Below are 15,889 nucleotides of genomic sequence, written 5' to 3' on the forward strand. Positions count from 1 at the left end.
ATATCCATTTTAATTTAATGCTCCCCATGTACGTACAGTTTGTCATTATTTGGTCCTTTTCTTTTGATTTCATCATGTTATTTTCATTTTTTCCTGCTTTTCCCCCGCAATGTAAATGCAACTAACCTTTTGTGGATGTAAATGAATAAATAAATCTCCAACTGCGAATAGATATCGGTCCAGTACGTATCGGCTTTTTTGTGTAGGTGCATCGGATAATCCCGTATTTTACGGGACAGACAAATTTTCCCAATATTATTTGTCTCCTCTTATGGACCCACGCTTGCCCTGGGAAGGGATTGCAGAGCTCACAGTTTACGTAATAATTGAGTGACCGCTTTGTTTATGAGAGAAACGGCATTTTTATTTCCCCTCACTTTTATCAAAATTTAAGAATGGAAAATGTTTATTTTACCCGACTGTTTTTTACAAAACATGTTACATGTTACAGATGTACGAGCAGTAGCGTGAGCAAGATTATTTCGGGGGGGGGGGGGGCTTTTCTTCCCTGAAAGCGAGGGTTCGTTTTTACTGCAAATAAATATATATATAAACTGGAGTACGTCCGAAACTCCAAGAATTTTTATCTGAAAGAAATGAAAAGTCAATAAATGAACAGAGTTCTGAGTGCAAGTTCTTTTCAGCCAGTTTTTGGAGTCAATGAGGAGACTTTCGTTTTTACCGCCTTTGAATGTGCCGTATTGCAAATAACGTAGGGGAAAGAAAATGTTTCGTATCGAAGAGGAAAAAAAGTGTTACTGACTGGGCGGTACCGAAATGTCAATCTTTATTATCCCCACACTGTCCGGGGTATTATATACCGTTGTTCGCAAGGGAGGTAGGCATCATGTTTTACTAGAGAAGCCTGCCCATTTTGGAACGATTTTGAGTTTTTGACATGCCATTTTCAGAACGATTCGACAAAAAACTCATGCCCAGTGGATGGTTAATACTGATTATCTTATTTTATTTGGGAACAACAGGGATTGCAGTCAAATCCAGTTTTCGGCTCGTCAGATGTTTCCGGGTCAGTCGAAATACTTCATCGATGCTTATAAAAAAAGCACTGAGAAACCGTATGCTTATTTGCTGATCGATTGTCATCCGTTAAGCAACAAAACACTTCGTTTGAAAGATTCGTGCTTCTCGGACACGGAAGGTGTCTACTGGGTTTTTGTCCTTACAAAATGAAGTCAATTCGTAAAAATTACCATACGCTTGCTTTCTTACAACAAGCAACTCCACTTCAACGTCGCGCTGTTCTGAAAAATGTTAATTCGTCCCAATTGGATTCTATATGAGAAGTATACTATAATGCCCTACATAACAAGGACCTGAACTGTAATGTTTCTCAACTTAAGAAATATAAGACAGTGATTAGAAATCTTGCTGACAAGAAGGTCTCAAACCGTGTCAAGAAATGGTTATTATCTAATCAAACCGGGGGGGGGGGGCATTCCTACCATACCTTATTCCTTCTGTGATCAGTGCAATAGGCAGTTAAAAAATGACCTTAGTTCCAGAAGAATATTTGTTACCTCGGCGAATGAGAATATCCGAGGAGTCAGAAACCAAAAATGAAATTTTAAATCTTTTGAATAGCAACAACATGTGTGATGACGTCAAAGTGAAAATACTTAATAATCTCGTTTCTAAATGCAAAAAACTGGTTCATACTCCGTATGATCCTGTTAGAGTTTCAATCCAAAAACCTGAAGAATCGAATGAAGTGACTGAAACAGTTATCGAATCACCTAAAAAAGTTGACGAAGATCCGATAGTTAAGCAGATATATCTTTCAATTCCACAAACAACAAGGAAGTACGTTCTTCCACTTATAGATAAAATGATGCAAGCTAACCTATCTTGGAATGAACAAGGACAATTATTAATAGATGGGAAATCTTTGCCAGGTAGCCATATCATAGACATATTCAGTTTCATACTCAGAAATAGACGGGCTGCAGAAATCCCCAGTGGCTTCCCATTGTTTTTTATGAAATTGATTAAAACTGGAATACCATTCGAATGGATACAAAATGATATAGTTAAAAGAACTTTTACACAAGACTCTCCTTCACAGATCCAGGAAAGTCTGCTAACACCAAAGAAGAAAAGCTCTCCGGATGAATGCAGTATAAGTTCGGTGAATTTGCCTGAAGGCTGCTTCACTCCAGTGCGATTTCCATTAAAAAAAAAAGAACTTAAGAGAGGTACACGTAAACGGAGTAGAACGCATGAATCTGGTGCTCAATGACTGAATTATTAGGAAATATTTACTACGATTTTGAAAATCCTGCTTCTTTTCGCGGTGTGAAGAAGTTAGCAAAAAAAGCGAATATTTCTGAGCAGTTAGCGAAAGATTGGCTAATGCGTCAGGATACTTATCCGCTTCATAAACCAGTCAGATACAAATTTTCAACTCGACCCACAATAGCTTTAGGGCCTAATGAGTTGTGGCAAGCCGATTTGATGGACATGAAAAATATTCACGATACAATAAAGGGATAAAATATTTGTTGGTTGTTATTGATGTGTTTCGAAGGAAACTTTTCGTTCACCCTCTCAAAAACAAATCACAGGACCAGGTTTTGAGTGCTTTCAAAGCGCTTTTCAAACAAGAAAAGTGTAAAAAACTCCATACCGATCGCGGAACCGAGTTTTTCAACAGAAAACTACAGACTTTTTTTCAGGATAATAATATCGAACATTATACTCAACAGTCAGTTTTTAAAGCTGCGCTAGCTGAACGAAAAATTCGTCAAATTAAAGACAAGATATATAGGCTATTCACTCACACCTCGAAATATAAATACATTCACCTTTTACCTGCGTTAGTTAGATCAATCAACGATTCGGTAAACCGCAGTACTGGTTTTGCCCCGTCAAAAATTAAGAAAAATCATCATTCAGAAATTTTTGAAAGACTGTACGGCTCTAGCTGCAATGTTAGATTCAAGTTCAAAATAAATGATCAAGTAAGAATTTCGAAAACCAGGAAAGTCTTCCATAAATCTTATCTACCTAATTGGACACAAGAAATTTTTCCCATCAAAGCACGATATAAAACCCAACCACCAACTTATGATTTGATTGATTTGAAAAAAGAACCGCGTATTGGACGCTTTAACGAATTCGAATTACAAAAGGTTATGAAACCGCTCGATAGTTCATATTGGAAGATTGAAAAGATATTGAAAACCAAGAACAAAGAATTCTATGTGAAATTTTTATGGTTCAGCTCGAAATTTAATGAATGGATACGGGAATCGGATTTAAAAACATGAAAAATCAGTTTTTCATAACACTTGCAAGTAACGCTAATAATGATTTGTTTTCAGAAAATACGCAGTCATTTCATCACAAAATTATTCAATCCGTTGCTTCTTGAGGAAAAATGCAAATGCGCGTTAACAGACATTATAATTCCGAAAACATGGTATAACATTACTGATGATAACTCCAAATATCAAGTAACATTTGTTGAACAGATTGATGATCCAGGCGTTAGAGAATATAAAATATTTTTAACCGGAGATGACACTGCTACGTTTAGTGACAATACTAATAAAAATATATTACACACCGGTAATAATAATATGATATCATTTAATGTGAAAAAAAAAGAAGTAACAATTATTATCCCTGATGAATACGAAATACAATTTGATAGAAACGCATCTGAGTTGATGACTATTTTGGGTTTACCTCAAGGGGGATAAAGTTCTAACTTCGACCACACACAATACGTTTTTATGGCTACCTAGTAAAAAGGACTTAAGTAAACAAACCTACTGCTTCAAGGCTCTTTGTTGACAACCAGATGACCCTGTTGTTTGCGTGCTCACGGTTTGCCATTGTCGGCATCACAGAAAATGTCCCGAAGACAATAATGCCACTAGAAAACTCGGTATCCCACGTTCCTTGGAGACTGGAAAAACATCTGTGCTACTCGCCAGTGACCAAGCTGCATAACTTCAAAGGGGAATAATTGTGAGGCATTAGGAATTTGCGGGCAACAGAAAACCACCTCCCACCATTGGACCCGTTATTTATGGCCAGTGGTAAAAAACTCTACCAGTCTTATTATAACGATTTAGTATGTGTTCTCAGAAACGAAGTATTTGACATATGAGTGGCAAATCTCAACGCTAATCAGTGAAGCTGCTGTATATAGAAAATAGAGTTTTGAATCGGTCATCAAGGTGCACATAACTACTGGTGATAACTCGAATACTGTTTTCTTCGCAAAAACGCATTGAATTACGTTGCGAGAGTTTTCGTTTTGATTTCTTTTCCAGTGTGGATAGGCTCACAAATCTAAATTTTTGTTAAAAAATAGAGAAAAGTAAGTTTTAGAGCAGAAAAATCGCGATAAAATTTTGAAATTTATCAAGTTACACAATTTAACATAAGCATCTATCGTGAATATACCGAAAAGTGTTTCGCCCAAAATGAACAATTTCCTGCTCTTCAGCGGACCTTTTTTTATGGTGAGTTACAATATAGACAATTTTTTATATCATTACCTTGATGCTCTTAAGACGGCCCTACCGCGAGTGTCCGTTATTCAGAGGTTCTAATGTAGCTGGACATTTTTCATGTGCGAGACGTTTCAATGCAGTCACAAATCTTTCGACAAAAATCGAAATCACCTACAGATATTCAATTTTGAGGATTTGAGAACGCTGCTTAGTAAAACCAAGCGACAATCATCACACTTTGGAAACATCTATTAATAATAAAATTATTTTTATTAAAACTAAGTAACAATTGTAGTTTTGCGTCTGTATTTTTTAATAATTTTAACATTAATGGATATTTTTTGTGTGATGCGAATATTACTTTGACCACAATAAATGCAACTAAATGCATTTGTTTTGTGTTATATACATATGTTTATAATTTTATAATTCACAAATTTAATTTTTTTTTGTTTTGCAATGAAGTTTACCGTAATTTTCTTAATTGTAATTATTTTAGAATTTTTAACTCTTTTTATACTAGAAATGTTTCAGGAAAACATTGATCCAAAAAAAATCGAAAATTCGTCACTGCATCTTTCAACTTTTTAATGCGGGTTTTTAACATCTCTTCCAGGGGGGCGATGAGAAATTTTGTTTTTGAAAAAGGGGCGATGGGCTGAATAAGTTTGGGAAACACTGATCTAGCCCATAGGATCCTATGTTATACCTGTAGCTTCTACCGACCCCCTGGAACTTCTCATCGCCCCCAAGGGGGCGTTAACGCCCACGTTGGGAATCACTGGCCTATAGCAAACAGGGAAAGACATCATCTACCAATCATAACCGTGGCCGAAAGTCGAAGATGGCTGATAGACCCAGAAGGGTTTTGAAGCGGATTGTGTGGCCATAAAGCACAAGATAACAGCATTCCAGACAAAACTATCGACAAAAACTATCCGCCGTGAACTGCACGCAGCAAACATACAAGGTAGAGCGACTATTTCAAAATCATTGGTGACACCATGAAAATCGTGACGCCATTGGTGTTCGCCTTAAAAAAGACGAACATGGCGTCACGAACACAAGAATTGGACTCAACAACAATGAGAGCATGTCATCTGGTCAAACAAATCCTCGGTCATATTATTCCAGCCTAACGGACGTGTTTACGTTTGGAGAACGCGCACAAGCCTATGGCGATGATTGTCTCCTTTCTACTGTTAAGCGTGGAGCGGGATCAGTGATGCTGTGGGGCGCGATGTCTCACCGTGGTCTCAGCCAATACCGTCTAGAGCAGAAGGCCTGATCCCGAGATTCGTGACGTCATCGAATTCCGTCCTAGAATCGTCTTCCCTGCAGGATCGTTTTCCAGCAGTACCCACACACTGTGTGTGTAACGCCGTTATATATATTTTTTATCATCATAAAAAAAGGTTGAATTAGCTAAGAATTGAGCACTCGAATAGACGACTTTATACTTATAATTCAACATAATTTTCAAGTATCAATTAGAGCGAGTTTTTACGAAAACTTGACAATATTTGAAAAATTTCCCCAAGAGAATTAATTTTTCGGAATTTCATTTCTGTTTATTATAACCAAAAAATATCAATTGAATACCAAAAGAAATTTGAGACCAATTCAACTATATATAAAATATCCTTTATTTTTCATTTAGACATGCAATATTCACCATATATTTTGTCATTTAAAAAAATATATATACAAACTTTTCATGTAATGTGTATCTTATTGAAAGGAAGAAAAAAGAACTAACGAATAAACAAATATACTTTGCTTTGCTCCTTCCAGAAAATTTTAATGTAAACTATGGATTAGATATAGATGATTGCACGATTCTCATTCGTACACAAATGCATAACATTCTATGCTAAGATGTGATTCAAGTATAGTAACAAAAATCTATTTCAAAAATAGTTTTTTTTTTCCAATGTCACCAGTTTCTTTGCATAAAATTGTTTTATTATTTGTAACTTCTCTTAAAAATTCATTTTTATTCGAAGATTCTTTAGAAATAAACCAGAAAGAAAACAAACCAAGAACAATACGATTAATTTTGAGAATCATGTTATGAAGCAAAGTGTGATCTATAATAAAATACGAACCTGATGATATTTATAGGCTGGGGGAGCAAGAATTCTATCCAATGTTTTTCACTACACACATGGAATTACACAAGAAATAAAACTTGCCAGCTGAATTGAAAAACAATCTTTAATTGAACATTTGCATTAAACATGAATTCAACACCATTTTTCAGTTTCTCAGTCATAATGTAATTATATAGAACATAACTAACAACTACAGGAGTTGGACACGACAAACCCCTTTAACCAAATTTCGTATGATTATGAGAGATAAACTTCCATCGTTTAAACACATTTCTTTTTCAGTAGTTAAATGCTCAGAGTAGAAAGAGTATCTAAGTTTTTTCATCAAAGCATGTGAGCAAAATATATATTCAGAACTTGATGCCAATTTTCTGTGAAGAACTAAAATCATAACCACCATCATTTATGTACAACTTTTTTTTTTAAAAAAAGGGAGGTGTAAATGTACCAGTAATGAGACACTTATTTCAAGAGATTTAAAAATAAAAAATTAATTTAAGGGGGAATTAATTTTGAGCTGATAATGATGGATAAATGTTTGACTGATATTGAAAAGTAATTGAGTAAATATTATTTTCAAGTTTGGGAGCTAACTAATTAAATGTTTTAAGTGGCCCATTACTTAGACATTCACCGAACCTGATTAAAACACTCAAGTTTCCTCTTTGCACATTTTTCATTCCTAATTTCCCCTTTTTTCTTTGTCACCAAATCATTTTTATTCATACACAGATTTTTAAGTAAAATATTAGATGAAATCCATAAAATTTGTTGAGCAATATCAGCTTCCCTGTGACCATTACAACATTCATACATATTTCCTAAAATTTCAAACTCTTCCAAGGTGGTAAAAGATGTGTTTACAAGAACTTCTCTATGCTTTGCTCTCAACATAAATTCAACATCATTTTTCAGTTTCTCAGTAACAATGTAATTATATAGAACATAATCAACTATTACAGGAGTTGGGCACGTCAAACCCCCTTTATCCAAATTTTTTATGAGTATAAAATTTTCATCGTTTACACACATTTCTTTCTCAACAGTTAAGTAGTCCTTACATTGTACGCATTTCAGTTTTTTCATTACGGCATGGGAGCAATATCCTGCTATGTACATGAACACTTTCAAATATTTTGTGGCTGCCTTTATGTCATCATCTACTATACAAACATTTTCACCTTCGCATGCACTCAAATTAACTGGAACATCCTCATGTTCCAGTGTGAATGTTCCACCTATAAGTGGAATGTCAGCCGATGCCAAACTTTGCACTCTCAGTTTCTTTTCGCACTCAAAGACCTGCCTGAGTGTAACATTGTATTGAGCACCGGCTAATTGTCTGTATTTGCCAAACCTAGCCTCCAAATCATCCGTTTGGATTTTTCCAGGCAAAATATATACAAATCCCAATTCTTCTATACAGTATTTTGTTAATTCCAAAATAGCTGTTGTTGTCTGTTCCAGAGCCTCGTGAGTTTCCTTTGAGAGCCCTCCCGTTAGACAATTCATTGCTTTCCAACTATTCAACCACACAAGGAAATCTTCTAGAAAATCAACTTTTTCATCACGATCTCCTTGCATAGGGGTCATAAACGGGTCCCTTTGATTTCTGCCTTTGAAAGCACTTTTTACATTCATTATCTCCCACCACTTTATGATTACTCTGATAAATACAGCAGTATCAGTAAAATGAGGGATATTTCTGTCTGGATCCAATATATTTAAAGCCTCGCAAACAAACTTATTGAAGACTTTGAGCACAAGTTTGACGTTTTGTCTCTCTAAATTAGAAGGTCTGAGAGATTTCCATGTTAGCCCTCTTGCATATGAGACAACATTTGCAGAGTCTATGTCATACAGTTATCTCAATGACGCAAAAGATGCTGTACAAAAATTGTCAACTGAAACATCAAAGTTCGGGTAAAAATAGCACTTGCCATCATTTCTTTGATTCAACCAGTTATTTCTGATATTTTTCAACAAATGCACACTATCTATAACAAAAAATAGTGTTCTGGATGGACACTGAGGATGGGGATACACACATAAATTCTTATGTGGCTTTGTGAACAAGCTCATTGCTTTTCTATTGATAGCATTGTTATCAGTGACAACATCAATAACTGTGAAACCAATATTTTCTAAACCTAAAATAACTTTTAGGATAACATTATGTAACAATTCATGATTTATCTTGAACACAGGTGAAATATGCACAACTTCTTTAAAAGAGGACATTAGGCTTGAAACCATAAACACGAAAGCACTCTTCGCAGCTTCTTCTGTGTTGAAGGCCATGCCAACAACAGAACCTCCCTTATAATCAAAATAAGGTTTTATGTAAATTTCATCAAGAAGAAGAATAACTTTTTTATCTGCATCAGAAATATATTTTGCTCTGGCTTTTATGTACATTAAGAAATTTTGACTCATCTCCTCGGTTGGTGAAACCGGTAATCGCTGACTAATTTTCCTCAAAGTTGATGGATGAGGCAGTATCATTTTATTGCTAGATCTTATAAATTTGTACGCATGTGGCGAAATTGAATGTAATAGAGTAGCAAATACTATGATGTCATTAGGGTATTTCAAATTGTTTTTAGCACAAAGAGCAATCTTAATTTGTTCCTCTACAAAATTTATGAGTAATTCATTTTCATCAGTCTTCAAAGAAGACAGAGCATCATTTAAGAAATCTATTTTAGAGGAATTTTCCTCACACATAGGACTCATACTTTTAAGTGTGTCTAATATGTCAATTAAGTCATTGAAATTTGTCAACTTATATGGGAGGGAAAATTTTGAAATTTTTTTCAATGCAATACTTTTTAAATAAACAGAAACATCAAGATTACTTACAACCACTGAATGCGAAATCTGTGGGTATGTTGTATATCCAAATGATAAACACAAAATTTGTCACTTTGATTAGACACTTCGTAAAAATTGTCAAAACCAAATGTTTCAACACATTTCTGTAGATCTTCCATGCTGCTGATCTGTCTCTGTTGAGAATATGTTGCTGCATCAGTCACACTTTCCTCGAGGGCTTTTTTCAAGCGTTCATTCTCTCTGTGTGTTTTTTTGGAGTTTGGAGATAATCTTCGTTCAACAGGAAGTGCCGTAGAAGTTGAGGGATATCCTTCGAAGATGCATGGCACAGCGTTCTTCTTTCTTCTCTTAATTTTCAACGGAGCTGTTACAGTCTTGCCACTTTTTTCATCAAAAGCCGATGATTCTGTTATCAAATCTGTGGCCAGAAAATGCAGTTCACATACCTAGACATAAAATAAGCATAATCAGACTGATGGCTATTGGTAATAACATGAAATTAATTTAGTCTCTTCCCATTACTCTAACCATTACTTGTTCGCCATAAAAGATGGGACAAATAATCTGCTGCTAAATTATATAATACATTACCAGTTAAATAATTATTATATACTACTATCATAGCTAGTTACATACTAGTTCATAAATTACATGGTGCATTACTAGTTAGGAGTAAATAATGATTTAAATTTCCTTGATTGGATATGAAATTATAATTAATTAAAAACAAAAATCATTGTAAGTAGTATTAACGTACTATGTATCATTGTCAAATTTTATTGTCAGTGTCATGGCAATATCGCCCAATTACCAGTTTTTCAAATATCTATTGAAATAAAAAAATTCCGTACTCAAAATTCAATATCATTTAAAATTACCAATAATTTTATTTTTTAATTAAAAACATTAATTTCATTTACAATCGTGATGAATTTTAAGAATATTAATATTCGACCACGGAATATTTCATCTGTGGCCAAAATATTAGCTGAATATTTGGTACTCGGTTATTCCGCCGACGCACTATTTGTCCCATCTCTATTCTTAATACGTTACTGAATCAGAGTTAATATTTTGCATTTCATTTCGTTGTTTTTTTTTAATTTTTCTCAAAGAATAAAATATACGAAATGAGCACTTACACTACTGCGATTATTAGGTACGAAGTCCTTTCTTTGGATGGCATTCAACCACTTCCTCTTCAGTTCTTCACACTTTGGAAATGAAAATACAGATACTTTTGGACCTGACACATAATTTCCTCTGCAATGTGGAACACAGCACTTGTCAGGCATATTGCTAGTAAAATATCTCTAAATGACAACGTGCGTTCGTTACGAATGGCGATTACTTGGGAGAAGTAGCGTCGGTTCAGGGAGAACGCCGAGAAGAAGAAAAATCTCTTTCTCGTTCAGGCCGGAGTGTTATGACGTCACAGCACCGAAAATATCGCGGGCGAAGGCCTTCTACTCTAGACGGTATTGTCTCAGCCCACTTGTTGTCCTGAATAGGCTGGTTAATACAGCGGTTTTTGTCAGTATTCTGGCCGACCATCTTCATCCAATGGTGCAATATTTGTTCCCGATTCTTGACCTGTGTTTCAATAATTCAAGATAATTCGCCCGATTACTCTGCTGGAATTGTCGGAGACTGACTTGATGAACTGCAACACCTCGTGTGGCCTGCTCGGTCCCCTAATCTTAATATAATTGAACCTTTGTGGGGTATTTTGCAGGCCAAAATGTGCAGTAGGTTTCCACCTCCAAAGACACGTTCTGAATTAGTGGCCTTTTTGCAGGAGGAGTGGCTACGTGTTCCTGTGACTGTTGTGCATGACTTGTATTTGGCCATCCAACGACGGATAATTAATGAAAAAAGAAGTTCCAACAGCCTATCAAAAAAGATTTTGTCTCATTTCACAGGTGTTCCTATTTTGTCCAACCCCTGTATGTATAGACAGTGGAACTTCGCTTAACGAGCAATTTGCATTATGAGCAAAAATTGAACTTTGTTTATTTATTTTCCCGTTGACACAATTAAACTGATGGTTTTTCGCTTTCGTCCACACACGTGCTGTCAAAAATTGTGGGTAATATTCTCCCCAACAGTCTCCGGTCAGCGTGCCTAACTCGAAAAAATGAACTCCTGTACGAATGTCACTGTGTTTACGGTATGAAACTAGATGTACCATCTTTAACCACGCGTATGTGCACTTAAAGCATTTTTTCAATTGTGCTTGGAGGAAACTGTGGACTGATTGCATTACTGAACATGATTTTGAGGGACTAGCGCAAGAATAAGATTGTGTTCTTAAGGACCATGGGACTGGAAGTTCATGAGCCCCTCATTCAAGAAATAATTGAAGGTCATGGTCATATCCATAGGCGAACTGATGAATCTCCATTGCGCGCTTCAGCAAGAGCTTATGCACGGGATCTCGTCTGAGGCAGACGAAGAGAGAAATGCGGAATCCTTCACTACAAATGAGATTGAGAGATGAGTAGAGCGTGGGAATCTGTGCCAAATTTTGTAGAAGAGAATCACCTTAAATAGGAAGCAGTGTGAGCAATAAATCTGTTCAACGGTTGTGCGATTTCTCATTTCCGAGGTAACCAAAAAAAAAAAAAAAAAGACAAAAGAAAGTAAAAAAAAAACCGATAGTCGTCTCTGGCCGTTTAGAGTAAGTTCATTTGCAAACATTATCGTTATTGTATGTTTATTTATGGCATTAATATATTTATTTCATTGTATTATTTGTTATATTATTTTGCATTATTGAATGAATGGCGTTTTTATTAGTAATTTTCATGTGAATGAATAATTGTGGAACGAATTATCCAAGTTTCCATTATTTCCTATGAAGAAGTTTGATTCGAATAACGAGCATGTTGGCCGAACGGATTAAGCTCGTTAACTAAAGTTCCACTGTATTTTAATTTTCGGCAATGTTTTGACGTCTTCTCCCTTTATATCATATGTCCAAAAAACCAGTGGCCGCATGAAAAAACTTTTAGAGAACCGGGTGATGTTTTTGTGACGGCGATGTTTTGACGTGCGCTGTTTTTGTGACGGCGATGTTTTGACGTGCGATGTTTTTTTCATGGCGATGTTTTGACGGGCAATGTTTTTGTTGGCGATGTTTTGACGTGATTTGACAATGGGACACCAGTATCGATTGGTAAGGGAGAATTCTAGGTTGTAGTACCGCAGGGAGTTTTTCTCTAATACGGTCGTGAATAAATGGGGGTTACCTCCAGGGGCCGTGAATTCTCAATTGACACGCTTAAAAAGAAATACGTTAACATATTGGGATAAATCGAGAAGCTATCCATAATTAGATGATACAATCATAATATTTTATGACCAGTATATTTATATTTCATCATAATTATTGATTTTTTATTTGCTCTTATTGGGTAGCTGTATTTTTAATATAGTTTAGATATGTAATTCAACATTCATGTTTTTTATGGGCATCTTTTTTTAGTCACGTCTTTGGGCATTTTGTCTGTTGTATATTTGTATTTATTTGTATTTTTCAATTCAAAATATGTTTGCGAATATTGTACTTGAAATTGTGGAATTTTTTTTGGCTCCAGAAGAGACAGGGCAACAACTTTCTTTAATTCGGGTTTTAAAACAGAGTTTACATATAAAAATTTAGATTTTTTTATTTTGCAACACTATTTTCACAAGGATTATTTTTAAACACATTTTGAGCATTTTTGAAATCAATATCATTTTTCTACGACAAACGGTTGATGAGATAAACTCCACATTAGGACTTATAGCACACCCTGTATAGTGCAACTTACATGAAACTTCGGTGATACAGTGAGGTGTAATTTCGAAACTTGATGAAAGTAACAGAATGGTAAGGGATTTTTTCACAAATTGGTATATAGTTATTTTCTGTCATTTGATTATTTTGAAAATAAGCCCACAGCATTATGCGAATGAGAGAAGACGCATGTCTGATGCTATGCAAAAGAAGTGTTATAGCATAACACTATACGCGTGTATGATGTCAAAATGAACCAATTAAAGCCAATAATGAAATATCATAATTGGCTTTATCTCATAATATCATCTTTTCACTCTTCGTATTTTATTTTTAATCTCTAATAATATTACAGCTGGTAATGGTATGGCCCTCCCCTACATTCTAACTGGATCCATATGGTATTTTTCTGGATCAAAAAGGGCACCAGAAAATTTAAAGTATTTTCTATTATACCCTATAAAAGTAATTTTCTTTGCGTACCAATGTTTTCGAATGGGCATAGGTATGATGAAGAGGCTATCAGGGTCTTAGAAATGGCCGTCTTCCGGAGCATCAAACTTAACCCGATCCGTCGTGCATGGCATATGAGAATTATTTGTTTGTTAGATATGGCAGTTCTGCTGAATGACCCAAACTGCCTATGTGATTGATAATAACGGAAAAAATGTATATATATGTACGCTAAAATATATAAAAGAAATGCGCACATAGGAAAATTATAACTGATTCAATTTTTTCTTTCCAGGTTCGCTTCAGTATGCTAGAAATTTATAACGAAATTGTTCGCGATCTTCTGAGTCCAGGTTTTGAACGCAAACGTGGTCTCAAAGTCAGGGAACACCCGAAAAAAGGATTTTACGGCAAGTTTATTTGATTTTATGATATGAATAAGAATAAATGATTGTGTTCACATGATCTGTTCAGGTGCATATACATTAGCGCGCCGATCTTGCAACATACGACCAATGCATGCAGTGGTTCTAATCCATTCGTGGGTGCCCAAAATTCCTTTTTGTTCCTTTCTTTCCTTTGTGTTCTTTGAAAAAACCCTGACCTGACCCTGAATTGAAATTTGCTCGCCGGCTTCATGGCACTAATTTGTCTGACTTAAGAAAACGGACGCCCTACGGAGGGAATCTATATGTATGCGTGCGTGTATGTGTGAATATGTGTGTGTAATATGGTGTGTGAAAAGATTTGACAAATCCGGGATTAAAAAATGCAGTTAAAAGTGCGAATACAATATGAGTACATCCAGTCATTCAAACACCATAGTATTATAAAAGGGGGATATTTAAGAACAAGAAAAGTATTAAAAAATTAAAAATTAGGTCTTAAAATTCCATATCCAAGCAGTCACAATTTATGTTTCCGGAAAAAAGAAGCCAATAGATTTCTTTCAATGGCCGAAAACCCGTATTTACACCTTCCAAGGGCCAGTAAAAACATTTAAAACCAAACAAACTAAATGAAACCCAATAAAACCCAAGGACCCTCCGGCACCGAAGGTCCGTAAAAATAACCCAAAATTTTTAAAAAAATAATTGAGAGAAAAAGACCCCCGCAACCCCATCTCCGGGCGTTTCTAGAGTAACAGACCCACATACCCAGTATGAGAGAACGGCGAGAGTGTACTATCACAGACGAAAATAATGTCTCGACATACCTCTCTGCGCTTTCCCAAAAGTTTTGAACAACTCTACCAAGTCTCCCCCATTCACTATATAAATTCCACAGTATACTCTTAATTTAGTTACCAGGAGCGAAAGAGCACGTTCATCGGCCTTTCGTACCTGATAATAACCGTCGGATCGTAATCAACAATTTCAGAGATGTGCCCAAAACTCAGAGCTCGTAACGCCTAATACTGCGATTCAGCCAGTTTTTTTAATTTGCTCAAACAGAGAATTCTGTCACAGATCCCTACGTATATTTACATTACGCATGTACCAACATGCACCAGTAAGTTTGCGGTAAGACTTGTTCTCAAAAATCTGCAGTAGGCTCAGATTACCCTTCCGGGCAAAGGCCCATACAGGGGAAGCATATGTGATGGTGGGTCTAATTACACTATTATATAAGATTAGTTTGTTTTTAAGAGAGTCTGCTCTGTGTGTGTGTGGGAAGTAGATCCTATTTAACATAATCATATTTTTTTGTAGCCTTCATCTTAACATACTCCGTATGTGCTTCAAAATTTAATTTACGATCCAAAATTACACCCAGGTATTTAATTTGAGGCTTAGGAATTATATTGGCCCTACCTACCTCAAGATGGTGATTCGGACCTGAGGGAGGGTTTTTTTGTTTATGGAATGGAACCACAAAGAATGGCATTTATCCGAGTTTAATACTATATCTGATTCAGTACAGTAATCCACGACCTCCTCCACAGTTTCCTGCAGGTTATCAAAGGCTTTCTGAGGGTCGCTACAGTTTGTTAATAATAGTATATCATATCTGCGTACTGGGATATTATGCCCGCTTTCACACATAAAAACTATTTTTTCGCAATTTTTGTAATCATTTTTCTGCTTCAACCTTGATTCAGTGCCCATAGGCAGCCTAGAGAAATTCTTCGGTGGTTTAATCTAAATCCCCATAGAATATGGGTATAAAGATGCCTTCATTCCGATCCTCACAAGTAGTCGATGGGAGAAAATATCTTAAAA

The 15,889-nt window shown here is 35.6% G+C and overlaps 2 protein-coding genes across 3 annotated transcripts in view; one reads left to right on the plus strand and one right to left on the minus strand.

The window, feature by feature from the left end:
• LOC149080429 (kinesin-like protein KIF28) overlaps positions 1-15,889 on the plus strand; it is a 1,038,199-nt gene that overhangs the window by 112,196 nt on the left and 910,114 nt on the right. For both annotated transcript variants that reach the window (XM_089239551.1, XM_089239552.1), the window contains exon 4: positions 13,963-14,077. In XM_089239551.1, the coding sequence (XP_089095677.1) occupies positions 13,963-14,077 (115 nt within the window). The remainder of the gene's footprint in view (positions 1-13,962; positions 14,078-15,889) is intronic.
• On the minus strand, positions 6,942-8,458 carry LOC149080431 (uncharacterized; the record flags this gene model as incomplete). Its single annotated transcript, XM_089238555.1, has 1 exon — positions 6,942-8,458. A coding segment is annotated over one exon (1,230 nt), but the record flags the coding sequence as incomplete, so codon positions are not given.

The sequence above is a fragment of the Pholcus phalangioides genome, unplaced genomic scaffold (genome assembly GCF_987345545.1).
Source record: "Pholcus phalangioides strain wild (caught in Gottingen) unplaced genomic scaffold, Ppha-v1.0 ptg000011l_1, whole genome shotgun sequence".
NCBI classification, from domain to species: domain Eukaryota; kingdom Metazoa; phylum Arthropoda; class Arachnida; order Araneae; family Pholcidae; genus Pholcus; species Pholcus phalangioides.